At 37.1% G+C, this 14729-nt stretch overlaps 1 protein-coding gene across 2 annotated transcripts in view; it reads left to right on the top strand.

Annotated features, from left to right (window-relative positions):
• Positions 1 to 14315, top strand: part of PLRG1 (pleiotropic regulator 1) — a 30949-nt gene extending 16634 nt beyond the window's left edge. The window contains exons 8-15 of one of the 2 annotated variants that reach the window (XM_050946503.1): positions 1404 to 1496; positions 2311 to 2460; positions 2550 to 2651; positions 3434 to 3536; positions 4949 to 5057; positions 6803 to 6942; positions 9018 to 9211; positions 10407 to 14315. In XM_050946503.1, coding sequence (XP_050802460.1) covers positions 1404 to 1496; positions 2311 to 2460; positions 2550 to 2651; positions 3434 to 3536; positions 4949 to 5057; positions 6803 to 6942; positions 9018 to 9211; positions 10407 to 10466 — 951 coding nt within the window. In that variant the 3' untranslated portion in view covers positions 10467 to 14315. The remainder of the gene's footprint in view (positions 1 to 1403; positions 1497 to 2310; positions 2461 to 2549; positions 2652 to 3433; positions 3537 to 4948; positions 5058 to 6802; positions 6943 to 9017; positions 9212 to 10406) is intronic. The other variant, XM_050946504.1, reaches the window with a different exon arrangement.
• Positions 14316 to 14729: the final 414 nt, after the last annotated feature.

Here is a 14729-nt window from a genome sequence, read left to right as displayed (position 1 = left end):
CAGTACTCCAGCTCTCTCAGCCTGCTAGGGGGACAGTCCTCGCTTCTGACTGTCCCTGCAGCTCCTTTTATGTAAGCTTGCTGGGCCCTGATTGGCTGCTCCTTGCAGCCTCTCTTCCATTGTCTGTCTGTTTCCCTTGCAGCCTCCCTAGGCTGCTTGGAAGACTCACCTCCACTTCTCCTCTCTAGGGTAGGGTATGGTTAATCCCTTCCACACCTGCGTGGGGTGGACACCCCATCACACACCCTTCCTCTCAAGCCTGCAGCCCTCGGGGTGGGGTATGGATACCTCTGGCCCTGTAGCTACCTAACTTGTGCCTGCAGATCATCCTTCACTTTTTCTATTTCCCTCAACTGGAAGCACACATTTTTCTGGTCCTTCATAACATATTTGAGCCATTGGCTTTGGAACACTAAGTCTCCTTCTGCTGTTTGCACGGCCTTCTCAGCAGCTGCCGGTTTCTCCTGAAGCTCCTTTATTTGCCCTGCAGGGTCCTTCAACGCCCCCTTCATTCAGGGTCGGTGTCCCCACAGTATCCTGCTGTGCCACTACGTACTCCAGCTCTTTCTGCCTACTGTCACTTCTCCTTGAGCTCCTAGCTGCCCACTGACTGACTCTGTCTCTACAGATCCTTTTATGTGAGCCCATTGGACCTCGATTGGCTACTCCTTGCAGCCACTGGCCATTGGCTGTTTCCCTTGTAGCCTCTATAGGCCCCTTAAAGGACTCATTTCCACTCTAGGGCAGAGCACAGTTAATCTCTTCCCCACCTGTGTGCGGTGGATACACTCCATCACAAACAGGATGGTAATTCATTCTCAGTTTATCAAATCATTAATTGGTGCATCAGCCCAACAAGGTTGGTGATAGATTGTAATTTTTTAAAGTGGGCACACCTATCTGGGGAGAACTGGATTGAAATTGCCAGATTTACTTCCCAGCTATAATGGTCAGTCAGCTGATGGTAACCTCTTTCTGTAAATGTTGTTGAATGAGTACAGGCAGTTCATGTACAACTGTATGGGGATATAGAAGAGAGGCAGCCAAGACATGGTCCTTTCCTGAGGAATCTAAATGGTGATCTACAATCATTTCTGACCTGATACAGATTTGTATCAGTGACTTATGGTTGAAGGTTTCTTTCCCACTACAAATCCCTTGTGCTATCCAGTTTCTCATATTTTGACACTTAAGTGTCCATTCTTCTTCTTCTGAAAATATTGCTGCTTTTTCAGTCAATATTTAACTTTATTTTCCAAATTGAATTTTAAATCTCCAATTTTATTGTGAAGCATTCTATTTCTTGGGCTAATACTGATGGAAATTCAGAAGTAGAGTTAACAATTATGTCAACAAATGTACATTTATTTTGATTCAGAAGGCTTTTATTACTATTTCTAAAGGTTATCAGTGGACACCTGGGTTGGGTGAGATGTATTGCAGTTGAACCAGGAAATCAGTGGTTTGTTACTGGCTCCGCTGACAGAACTATAAAGGTAAGGAATAGAGGGAAGGATTGGCAAATTATGATCCCAGTTTAACTTTACTTTTTCACTTGCTTCTTAAATGTTTCCAGCTGTTGGAATGATTTCTTGTCTGTCGTGCACAGAACAGTCAGCTATAAAATACATTTTCTTTCACTATCCGACCACTCATCTTCTGGAGGATTACTTTCTTTGAAATCTGATTTAAAAAGTTAGGATTAGCATTAATATTGACACCTATAGACCATTGATATTCAGAGCTCAGTGATTCAGGAGCCAAATTAGCGATCAGCATTACCCAACAGAGCCACTGCATGTGAATTTGTTCCATTATATATATATTGTGTGTGTATATAAATAATTTATATACATTTTCAGCAAAATACTGACTAAATATTATTTTATCAACAGCAATTGGTTAATAACAGTAAAAGTATCCTAATTGGTTGCTGAAGTGTTCATGTCACGTTCCCTGTCAGTACCTGGCTGGGCCAGGGAAGCCAGTGATCCAACCAGTGGACCAAATTTGATGATGGATGTTGGTCATGTGCCAGCTGAGCATGTTGCACATATACTAAGAAGAATAATTAAATTACACGGTATTTGAATATTGTATACGGCAAAGAGCCATAGGAGATGCATTAAAGAGCCTCTTGTGGCTCATGAGCCTCAGTCTTGAGTATCATCGCTCTAGATCCTATGATGCTAATGAAATAAAAGTCTGTATGCTAACTTAGTTGTTAAACCTTAATTATGCATGATAGATTTGTGTAGGGTATATTGATATCTGGTTAACTTACAAATATTTATATATATATCAATACAGATCTGGGACCTTGCTAGTGGCAAATTAAAATTGTCTTTGACGGGGCACATTAGTACTGTACGAGGAGTGATAGTAAGCGGAAGAAGTCCATACCTCTTCTCTTGTGGAGAAGATAAACAGGTGAAGTGCTGGGATCTCGAATATAATAAGGTAAGTTTAGACTTCTTTGGTCAAGGCACAATGAATGAAAGATTGCCCTTTTAAATATCCAGTTAACTAAAGTCTATTTATCCATCTAGGTTATTAGGCATTACCACGGTCACCTAAGTGCAGTCTATGGTTTGGACTTGCACCCGACAATAGATGTGCTGGTAACGTGTAGCAGAGATTCAACTGCACGAGTAAGTAGAACAGTGAGATTTAACTTTGTTACATGTCCACTTCTATAATTAAAAAACCTGTAAGCATACAAAAATTAAAACATAAATAGGCAACTTGTATTATCTACATTAACTCTTTTACCAAAAGGTATGGCATTTTTGTGCCTTCATTTATTGCATTAAGTGCCTGCCTGAGTGAAAAGTTGAAGGTCAACATATTTGGGCTCTGACAGTCCAGTGAATGAGCAAAAATTCCAGTATTGAGAGCTCTCTACCAAGAGCACTCTGTCTCCAGTTTCCAGACATTTAAATCTAGGAACTATTAACCCTTGAGCTCCTCTGCTAATTTCAAATCCTGCAATGGCTCATGGAGAGAGGGATTGTTTTGATAATCAGGATCCAAATCATGTTGGTCTTTATAGATTAAAATTGAAGCTTTGAGTTGTGCTCAACAGTGTATAGAGGGCTAGTGGATTCTTATATATTACTTACACCTTAGGCCACTAATGAAGATTTAGACAGTTAAGAACCGTTAGTCATTAAAGTTTCTTGGGCTGAGAGAGTAGTACAGCTTTATGGTGACTGGCTTTAAATAAAGTTGTCCTGATTCCTTAGAATACATTAAATGGCAGCTTTTCTGTGTTTTTTCTCCAGCTTGCACAGTTCTCTGATTAATTTAAGTCAAAAGTATGGTAGTTTCATTTGTCAGGATTGTGACATGTAATCCATGCAGTCAGTGATAGGACCTAAAAAAGGATTAATATACGTCATCTTGACTAATTGAATTTACTGTGCTGTCATAGATTTGGGATGTGAGGACAAAAGCCAGCGTGCATACATTAGCGGGACACACAAATGCAGTAGCAACAGTGAAGTGTCAAGCAGCAGAACCACAGATTATTACAGGTATGGTATATGTTGTTTCCCAAACTGAATTACTCAAAACCAGCTAACTGTGCATGTAACTAGTCTGTATAAGCACACGTTCCTATCACTGTTGCCTTCATTGATTAATGTTTGTGCCGTGTTGTGGTCTGTTTGGAGCTAATGTAATACAAAAGAACTGCAACATTAATGCAGAAATAAGGTTATGTGTTTAACTACAAGTGAGGTAATGCAGAAGTAAGGTTCTGATAGTAACACTGCACATATACAGTATTTCCAATTACTAGTTGGCCAACTAGTAATGTGCCTAATTATATGTAGTGTGTATTATTCAATTAAAACTTTATTTTCTGGATTTCTGGACTCTCCTTGTGCTTAAATATTCTTAACTTTTTTTTCATTTAATATGTAAAATGATGTTTGAGTGGTTCTTCATGTCCATGTCCATGAAATCACTCAAGGGGGAGAGTCAATGTAAGTGTATAAATAATAAGAGGAACTACAAACAAAATTAAAGGGAAGAATTTCAGATTATAATTTTTACACTTAACTGTACAGTGTCAACCCCAGTATATCAAAAGCCATATATGGTAAAAATCCAACTTAGTTGCATGACGACAACTTGCATTCCTTTTAGTTTCAGACTAGATAAAATAATCTTCATTCCTACTCTTAAACATTTATAATGTTGATGTAGACTGTTAAAAGCCAATATGTTTTACTTCAGAGGTGGTTGTATATCAGTAGTTACTAAAGATCACTGTTTCTAATTAGTATTGAGTCCTGTGGCACCTTATAGACTAACAGACGTATTGGAGCATGAGCTTTCATGGGTGAATACCCACTTCGTCGGAGGCATGTAGTGGAAGTTTCCAGGGGCATGAAGTTGATGGATTTCCACTCCATACGGCTAAATGCAGTGCCTTGCATGGTGTCAAGTATCAGAGGGGTAGCCATGTTAGTCTGGATCTGTAAAAGCAGCAAAGAGTCCTGTGGCACCTTATAGACTAACAGATGTATTGGAGCATGCCCTGGAAATTCCCACTTCGTTGGATGCATGTAGTGGATAAGCAGCAAAGAATCCTGTGGCACCTTATAGACTAACAGATGTATTGGAGCATGAGCTTTCGTGGGTGAATACCCACTTCTTGAGATGCATGAAGAAGTGGGTATTCACCCACGAAAGCTCATGCTCCAAAACGTCTGTTAGTCTATAAGGTGTCACAGGACTCTTAGTCTGAATCTGTAAAAGCAGCAAACACGGCTACTCCTCTGATTCTAGTTAGTATGCTTTTCAAGCACTTTTAGGATGAAAGGTCTTTTGTTTTAATTTATTAGCAACTTCTGTATATCAGATTTGGTTTTCCAAACAAAAGTTGGTAGTGTTTATAGTATATACCATTTTTGTCTTTTTTTTTTTTTATATATCACAGGAAGCCATGATACCACAATACGACTGTGGGACTTAGTGGCAGGAAAAACTCGTGTCACTTTGACAAATCACAAGAAATCAGTAAGAGCAGTTGTATTGCATCCAAGACAGTAAGTTTTCCTTGTTCCTTTAGCCCTTCACAGTTTGTAACGTGACAGGAGAAGCAAGCTAACATTAGATATCTTGTAGAACATTAGTTTTATGTGTGCCACCCAGTCTAGCAAATAGTTCAAAAATATGTACTCAACAGGAAACAATTGCAATTAAGGTATCTGAGAAGCAGTTGTTAACAACACCGATTCAACTCCACTGAGGTTAGCATTGTTGTGGAGTGCTAGTGTAGATTCTTAAGCACCAGCGTTAGATGACACTGTACTTACAACCAGTGGCACCAGGACTCCCAATATTAATGGAGCTGAATCTTTCTTACAAGAAAATGAGAAGGTTTTACAAATTTTATTTGGTACACAACCCCTGAGTTGAGAGTAGTAAATACCATGGTGATGGGCTGTTTAGTATCCTGTCTCTGCATTTGCCAATATCAGATGCTTCTAAGGCAGGTGCAAAAAAAGCCCTGTAATAGGTAGTGATGGAATAATCTGCCCATTAGAAAATTTCTTCCTAATCTCCCTCAGTTAGAAGTGGCTTACGAATTGAAGCATAATTCCAATAAAGATTCCTAGGATACCTACCCTATTAATGATCTAGAAAAGGATGACACATGATTATGATATGGCTGCATCTGATTCCTTTTAATTTCAGTCTCCTGATTACAAAACTTCACAATCTGCGTGAAGTGAATTGGTTCCAGTTCAGCTCTGGTACTGAACATTTTACAGAGCCACCTCTCTGTTACCATTCTTAGCAGTCTGAGCAGAGAAACTAAAGATGTCTCGAACACAGAGACTGAACCACCCTCTCGCACGTAGAGAGCTTATGTTTGTGTCTTGTGGGATAGAAAACTTTCATCACAGGCCTTGTCAGTTGTGTACCTTTCACAAACTCTAAATTTACTGAATCTGTCCTATCCTTTATCTGGATTAATTGACCAGTAACCCCTGTTCTGAACTGCTTTGAGGATATCTGATTAAAAATATTCTAAGATGCTTTTAAACTTGCTGCCCAGGTCAAATATGTGAAGGCTCATTTGAAATGAGTGAATTAAGTTATTTAAGGGTGAGTCAGCTATTCATACAAATTAGCTTTTGGAAGTTAACTGTTTCTCTATAGAGGTGCCTTACACATTGTTGCATAGATTTAGAATGACCATTTTGGCAGTTTTTCTTGGTCTTTAATATTCTCAACAAGGAAATCTGAAAAAGTGTTCTTATCCAGTAATGTATGATATCTTTTGAAAATGCTGTGTCTGTTGCATGAGTATTGCCAAAATAAAAATGCAAGCCACTTTAAATTTGAGACACTGTAAAAGCTAATGTTCATGTGTTCTTATTGAGAATTACTATTTCTTTGAAACTTTTATTATCTTCATTACACCATTAATGCATACTTGAAAACAAAACAAACAATACCTTCCATAAGGTTGTGTGGTTATGTAATCAAATTAATAAAATGAAAAACAATTGTAATGAAACATAGCAGAATTACATAACTAACATTTGCATTATAAGAAAGTAAAGTATATAAATAAAGTAATGTATATAAATATAAAAGATTGTTTTTATAAACTGGCTATTTTGGAAAAATGGTAATTTAGTGATAAAGTAATTTTGAAAATAACATTCAGCATCTGCCATATAGCTTTAGGAGTGATGTGCCACGATGAAATGAATTTTTAATAAAATGATATGATGTAATAATTTTTTAACTTTCCTTTACTGTGCTAATCTTATTCCAGTTATACATTTGCATCTGGTTCTCCAGATAACATTAAACAGTGGAAATTCCCAGATGGAAACTTCATTCAAAACCTTTCTGGTCATAATGCTATTATCAATACATTGGCTGTGAATTCTGATGGAGTGTTGGTATCAGGAGGTAAATTTAAACATCTTGATTTTTTAATGTGTATGCATTTAAGCCTAAATCCTTAGCCAAAGACGCAGCTTAAGTAGATGGGCTAATTAGCACCTGGAGAGCAAGAGGAGGAGTCCATGTCCTCTCTCTCTCTCTCCACTTGCTGCTGTGGAGTGGCTGCAGAGTCACTCTGTGGACCCTACTGTACTCTTGAGCCTGAAGCAGCCATTGCCTTTTTAATATGTTGTCTTTAGGTGTGGGTTGGATTAGGCAAATATATATAGCAGTAGATCTCCCTAGCCTACTTCTGCCTCACTCCTACCCACCTGATGCATGGTGGTGCACATGGAGCAGGGGTCTGCAAACACAAGGTACATGCATCCCTGCGAAGCCCACCAGATCCTAACCTCTCACTTCATGTGCAGCAGAAGAGCATTGGTTCTGTTTTCTGAAAGCGCTTTGCATATCTTTAAATATCATGGTGATAATGAAAGCTGGATAGATAGTATTTGCCCCTTAATGAATACACTACAATCTACTTGGCTCAGCCTCATGTATCAAAGTTTGTCTTACTCAATATATAGATGTATGCATATATTTTAAACTGAAGAAAGTAAACACATTGCTGTGTTAAAATTCCGCTATTTGTTTCTTCATACATTGAATCCATCTACCTTTGGAAATTTTACAAATAGTGTATATTATTTAATTAAATGCTGAATACTTCCTACCTAAATCTGTTACTAGTTAATTTATTAGAACATTGATTAGCTCAAGTACTTAGTGTAAATAATTTTAATGAAAATACATACTATCAAAGCTATACATTTGTGTGTGTATGTGTGTATATATATTTTTGTCAATAAATAGACATAACTGAATAAATAATCAGGGTAGCTCCTAGAGGTCCCAACTGAAATCAGGGCCCCATTCTGCAAGGTACAGTACAAACATAGTGAGAGGGTAGTGTATGACTTTATACAGCTAACAGTCTAAATAGATGAGACAGGCAAAGGGTGGGCTAAGGGAAGTACTATCTTCTGTTTGCAGACAGAGAACTGAATGTCGTCTTGCCCAGGATCACATAAGGAGCAGGAAGCAAAGTAGGAAATAAATTCAGATCTGCAGAGTCCCAGTCCAGTGCCTTAACTACAAGACCAACTTTCTTTTCACTTCACTTTTTACTCCTGCTAGCACTGAAGAACCAGCACAGCTATGGGAGAGTGAACTGAGATTCTATTCTAGTTTATGCACTACTCACAGAATTATTAACTAAGTTACAATTGCAGGGGAAAATTCTGCCTTTGGTTTCACTTGGGTAAACCTGTTGTACACTTGCCACAACTTCATCCTTAAAAGAAGGAAAGCTGCATTTTCTGGCTCAGGCATGATTTTGTGAACTAAATTCTACTCTTGATTGCAAGTGTACAACTTCAAAGAAACTGATGCTGAAATAAGATACATTAATGTTTATAAAGTCTTACTTTAGAAAAGACCCTTCCTGAAATGTCTGGATTCCATATCTGGCTGGCATTGGTGGTCAATTTAAGCTCTGGTTTGACTAGGTGACACATCATAACTGAAACATTGCTTTGATAATGGGTCTTTCCAAATATGGGTCTCTGATCGATGGAACTACACTTAAACTGATGCTGCTGGCAGTGATATTGGCTCTAGTTTAATCTGAAAGACCTTCTGTAAACTTTAAACTTCTGCAAGGTCATAAATCCAGTAGTGTTTCTAATTAATTCATAATTGAATATAGAAATACCATCCTATTTGTAATGCAGTATGCTACCAAGTGGGGAATTGGAGTTCAAGATTCCAGCACCGTCTATCTGTTCCCAGACAGACTAGGGAAAACTTAGATGAACTCTAGAGTGAGTTGCATCCCTTCCTCTTCATTGGGAAGGGAACAAGGAAGCCAAAAGGAAATGGGGGACCCAGTGAGGTGCAATAAACTACTCTAATTGAGTGTTTTAGCTAACCAGTTCAAACCAGTGGATTTCATCATGCATTAGTCAGAAGTTCAGAGTGCTATTCTGACAGGGTGACAGAAATGGATTGATTGAAATACTGATTTTTCACTTTTTCAGCTGATAATGGCACTATGCATCTTTGGGACTGGAGAACTGGGTATAATTTCCAGAGAATACATGCAGCTGTACAGCCTGGTTCTTTGGACAGTGAATCAGGAATATTTGCTTGTGCATTTGACCAGTCGGAAAGCAGATTGCTCACTGCTGAAGCTGATAAAACCATAAAAGTGTACAGAGAAGATGATACTGCGGTATGCTGAAGTGTCTTAATTGCATTTTCCTGAAGTCCACAGTTTCAAGACAAAATTAATATAAAGCATTAAATTAACCGTCAGGTTTTCTGCAGAACTGTTTAATTCAGGTTAAGGTTGCAACATTTATATTCAAGAGGAAAATAGTAGTGTCTAATAATATGTGGACAGTGGCTAGCTTCTGCACTAGTGATTACCTGTTAAGTGTAGTATAGCAAGCCTGTCTAAAGGAGGTCCATCTATTCAAATACAGAAGTCCCCTTGTGATGCAATCTGGGGATATCTCATTACAAAAAGAATGTGCATTGCAAATTGAGGCCGATATAGTGGTGTGCCTCATTGTAATCTTCAAGACAGAGATGCAGTTTAAAATGGGTATATTAATCTTTATGTGATTCCTATAGAATAGTTTTAAGGCAAGCAGACAAGAATCTAGTGTATACAGCTTATTTTCAAAATGCTACACTGGGTTAAAAACTGAGTATATCAAGGAATGGGATCAGTTACTGTATAGTCACTATATAATAAGTGTGAGTAATACATGAATTCTAAAAATAATTTTTGGACTTTCTGGTCCGCTGGGCACTACTATAATACAAATAATAATAGATATGAATAGGGTTATATAATGTTACTTTACACTTACATAGTGCCCTCCATCTGAGGATTTTAAGAGTGCTTCACAAATAATGAATTAGCACCTCCATATCTCTTGTAGGTAGCTGTTTTCCCCACTTGGGGGGAAAAGAGGCACAGGGTTTAAAGAACTTGCCCATGGTCACATAACATATCAGTAGCAGAATTGAGTAGAGCCCAGCTCTGCTGGCTCCCAGTCCTGTGCCCTGATCCCCAGAACATTGTTGTAAACCTGTCATTGACCTCTCATGATCTTATTCTCCTATCCAAAAAATTCACAAAAACACGATTCATCCAGGACTTCTAATGGTGGGAGAGGGAGGAGGAACAAAGTTAACGAGTAGATGAAGCCACTGAGCATTCTTAAGTAAAATTCTAACAAAAGCAAATACATAAACTGTTCAGTATTATAAATATATGAATGTAGTGTTCCTATGAAATTTATAGTATTTAATGTGTAACTGATCTTTAAACCATGAACTACTTATAGTTTAGTTTACAGTTAAAAATAATTTTACTACAAGTTCAGTCTTTATTTTTTACTTTCTCTTCCCCTCAGACTGAAGAAACTCATCCTGTCAGCTGGAAACCAGAAATTATCAAGAGAAAGCGATTTTAATGAGGCAACATCTGCATAGTTATGCTTTCATTTTGTTTTGGCTTTCCTGAGAGCATTATGTTCTGTATAGAACTGCAGAGCAGGAACTCAGCTAAAGTCATTGCTGTTTCACCTTGTTTTGCAATAAATTTTGTTTCTATTCGGGGTTTTTTTTGTTTTTGTTTGCGGGTTTTTTGGAATAATAGTAATCCCAGGAAACCAGCTGCAGCTGTTAACTATTTGACTTTGTTGAGCATGTAGTTCATGAATAGGATAGACGTGCAGGTGGTAATTTTATTATATATTCATTGTGTGAAAGCTCTGAAGATATTTTGTTGAGCCAGTGTTTCTGGAAGACTCTTGTCATTAGTTCTTGGAGACAAAACAAGTTCTTGGAGTCAAACATTCTACAGGATTTTTTTTAGAGAATGAAATTTTTAGATTTTTAGAGCAGTATTGTTTGCCCCTTATTACTGTTAAATTACTCTATCACTGAATAATAAAACCATCAATGAGGAGGCAAGACTGTATGACAATTATGAGCTTTGCTTCATGAATGTGAGCCACTGAGCATTGCCAGAAATTATACTATTTGGTGAAACTGAGTTTAAAGTCAATTTTTTTTTCCCATTAGAAAAACTTTTACTTTGTACCTAAAATTTGGGTAGTAAAGTGTGAAAGTAAAATCTGTTTGGACCATTACAGTGAATATTTTAATAGTTATATTTGAAAGTGTCATTGTCAAGATGTTCAGGACCAAATGACTTGTCTTGTTTAATTATATTTTGTCTTTGTCAGTTATCAAAATCATACATGAATCATCTTATAAAACTTTTTTAAACTGTTCTTTTGGTGCTAAAACTCTTCTGAATTAGATTTGGAGACTGTAAATCATATCTTAATGTTACAGCTTACCACTGCATTATTGAGAGATTTGTAATATTTGAAAAATAACTTAGTATTCATGAAAGGTGATGAATTAGTAACCCTAGAAAGGCAAGTCTTTCATCTGTTTATAGAACATGCAAGTGATGGACAGCAGAAGTGCAAGTGAATTTGTATTATTTTGTCAGTGAGCTCAGTCCTGTTTTGAAATACATTCTCCCCTATACGAAATTATTTGTAATTGACCCTGACCTTGGCCTCAATCCTTGGTTTTCCAGATGATACTGTTAACAAAGACAGTTGTGATGGTGGTTTTCATATTGTGAATATGTACCTGTCCATTAAGAACTTTGCTGTGGCCACTAGTTGGATATTAACAACTTCTAGTTGCTGCCAACCTGGCTTTGATATTCAAAGCCGTGAACTATTGGTGAGAGAACTGCCAGTTCCCGGAGCCCTCTGTTTCAGAGAATTTTTAGTTTTGGGTCTTTTGTAATGCAAGTATGTATGTTAATACTATAAGAATAGTTAAACATTATTTAATGCCGTCTAAAAGATTTTAGAAGGAACACAGTCTAGTATACATCCTTTGCTGAATACTATATTTAAAAATAATAGATTGGATAGTGTCCTTTTAAAACAATGCATGCAGCTTAAAACAATTGCAGTTTGGTTTAAGACTATTACCTAAAGTGTTATGTCCACAATGTTTTAAACGTATAATTGCAATGATTTTGTTCAGTTGCTATACATCAAGTTTTACTGCCTTTCAGGTCAAGATATTTCAAGGTATGAAAGAAAAAAAAGTTGGGAAAGAGAAGTAGCATTTTCACAATTCTTCAAAAGAAGACATGTTTAAAAGCAAAAAATCTGAAATACTGTCAATATTAAATTTTGGGTTAAAGCTGCTTTGAAAATATATGAACACCTAACTTTTAAAGGGATGCTTCTAAATAATCTTTTGAAATTTGTCTAACTTTTTTAAAAAATGCAACTTTTGATAGAACATCCTGAATCTTAAAAACAAAACAAGTTCCACCCTCTTTTTCCCGTCTTCACTTTTCTGCACACACCGTGCCTGCAGCCTCTTTTCTGTGCTATTTGTTTTGTTGCTGATACTGGTAAACACTCCTTGCAGAGCTTGGGGAAGGGTGTGTATGTGAACTCCCCTCAGAGCCGTGCCTGAGCAGTCGTTTCATGCTAGTATGTAGTGAGGAAATACATTATACCATCAACAAATCATAAATTTGATTATACAGATAATTTGGGTCCTTGTAAAATATATGTGAGTGTTATTAATATGTAAAAAGATTACATACAGGTAAGTTTTATAAACATTTTCATTATTTAAATATACTTCAAGTGGAATCCTGACTTAAAAAGTTAAGTAATCAGCAAAGATTCAGATGCATGTTGCTGTTGGTCAAAATTACTAACAGTCAGGGTAGTAGGTGCCAAACTATTTAAGTCAATATTATTTCATGAGTACTGAAGTTGTGGCACTCTCAAGAACAGCTGTCAGCCATTGTAACCTCAGTTATACGGAAAATGTGTTGTATTCTTGTGCATTGTATTTCTGTAAATGTATTATGACCACAAACTCTTTTGCATCCCTGAAATTCACAAGTTTGGCATCATGTGTTGCAAAATATTCAGGTTGGGAACAAAGCCCTCTTTAGGGAAAAGGAGTAGAGAGAAGTAATTTTTCCCAAGAAAATCTTAGGTTACTGTTGAAACACCTTAGTCTCCTTTATCAGGATACATACATTTGAAGTGAAAAGGTGAAAAATTAGAGACTTGGGCTCATGACTCCTGCCTGTCCTTCTGGGTTAGCTCCTTCTTCCTTCCCTTAACAGCTTCTGCCATTGCACTGCTGTACTACTTTGTGAAGATGGATGAATAATCCACTGCAGAACCTGTGCTTCTCATATGCAGTTTGGCAGGACACCGGTGTCACGGTGAGGCAGCACCAAAGATTTAAGGTCATAATCTCTTTGCAGCAGTGCATGTACATAGTTCTCAATAACGCACATGGATTTGGTTTGCAAATTAAAAGGTATGTAGTCACTACTGTTCAGCTTTATAGTTTTCCTTTCTGCTTCTGCAGTACACTGTCCTAGTACTAACTCAGCTCTCCTTGCTTTCTTATCATTTTGACATGTTAAATTTCTTACCAGCAATTTCAATTTTTCTTTTAGTTTTTTCAGTAATGTAAATTATCATTACACCTGATTTGCATTCTAATTAATTCTAATTAATTAGCTATAATACACCAAGTGCAGATTAATTCATTTTTAAATGTTCCTCTATTGAAAGGTTAGTTTAATAAGTAGCTATAGACAATTGTAATGTTCTTCCCTATAGAGGTACAGTGAGCATCTTCGTCTTTTTCTTGTACATCTAAATAAATCATAAGATAATAGGGCAATACAAAAGGATAAGGCTCATAGCTTAACTTCCATGTTGCTGGAAAGTATCACGCTACAATTTGTTATAGTACTTTTGGACTGGAATCTAATCTGATACATGGATAATTATTGCCAAGTATCCTGCAAAATCCATTATTGCCCTGTGTGTGTGTAGTAAAACCATACCCATTTCTACTCTCAAAAGTTTGTTTTGCTTTTCACTATACGTAATTACAGAACAGTGAGAGAAACTGTTTCTGATTGTATCATAATTGCAAAATTGTGTAATTGGTAAGGGTGATTTTTATTATCTTATGCTGTACAGTAAAGCATACAGTGTAAATTAAAGAGCACTAGGAAGTTGTCATTAGATGGCAGTATGAAGGCTGGGGAAAAAGATTATGTATTTTGCCTGATACAGCATACATAAATGAGTTTTCAATAATCTTTCTTTCTTTTTTTTTTTTTGGTCCAGTTCCTCTAGAAATAAAATTGCTATGCCTAACTTTTAAGAGACAGCAATTTTATAACCAATAAAATTTTTAATGAAAAATAATGGTTAGTCATTTTTTTCATATTCAGTTTGTTCTTCTGTTCTGACAACACAACAAAACAAATGTCAGTGAGTGAAGGTAAGTCAAGATAAAACAATGGGTAGCATCACTTAGTATGTTCTGGTTCTTCTTGGTTCATTGTTCGTGTCCATTACAAGCAGGTGTGTGCATGCCAGCTGGAAGATTTTCCCTTAGCAGTGTCCATAGGGTCAGCCTGGGCACGCTCTGGAGTGGCGCCTCCATGGCACCCAATATAGGGACCTGCCAACCCTCCACCCCATCAGTTTGTTCTTACTGCTGGTGATGGCTGGCTCGAACTTTGCTGTGCTCTTGCAGTAAGCCTTGCAGTGTCTCAGTTCATGTATATAGTTCTGATTCTCATAGTTTTCTAGTTAATGTTAGTTGTAAGTTAGTTAGCCATTGGGGAGTTCCCCTCC

Source organism: Gopherus flavomarginatus, chromosome 3 (genome assembly GCF_025201925.1).
Source record: "Gopherus flavomarginatus isolate rGopFla2 chromosome 3, rGopFla2.mat.asm, whole genome shotgun sequence".
NCBI lineage: Eukaryota > Metazoa > Chordata > Testudines > Testudinidae > Gopherus > Gopherus flavomarginatus.
This window is presented reverse-complemented; position numbering and strand designations above follow the sequence as displayed.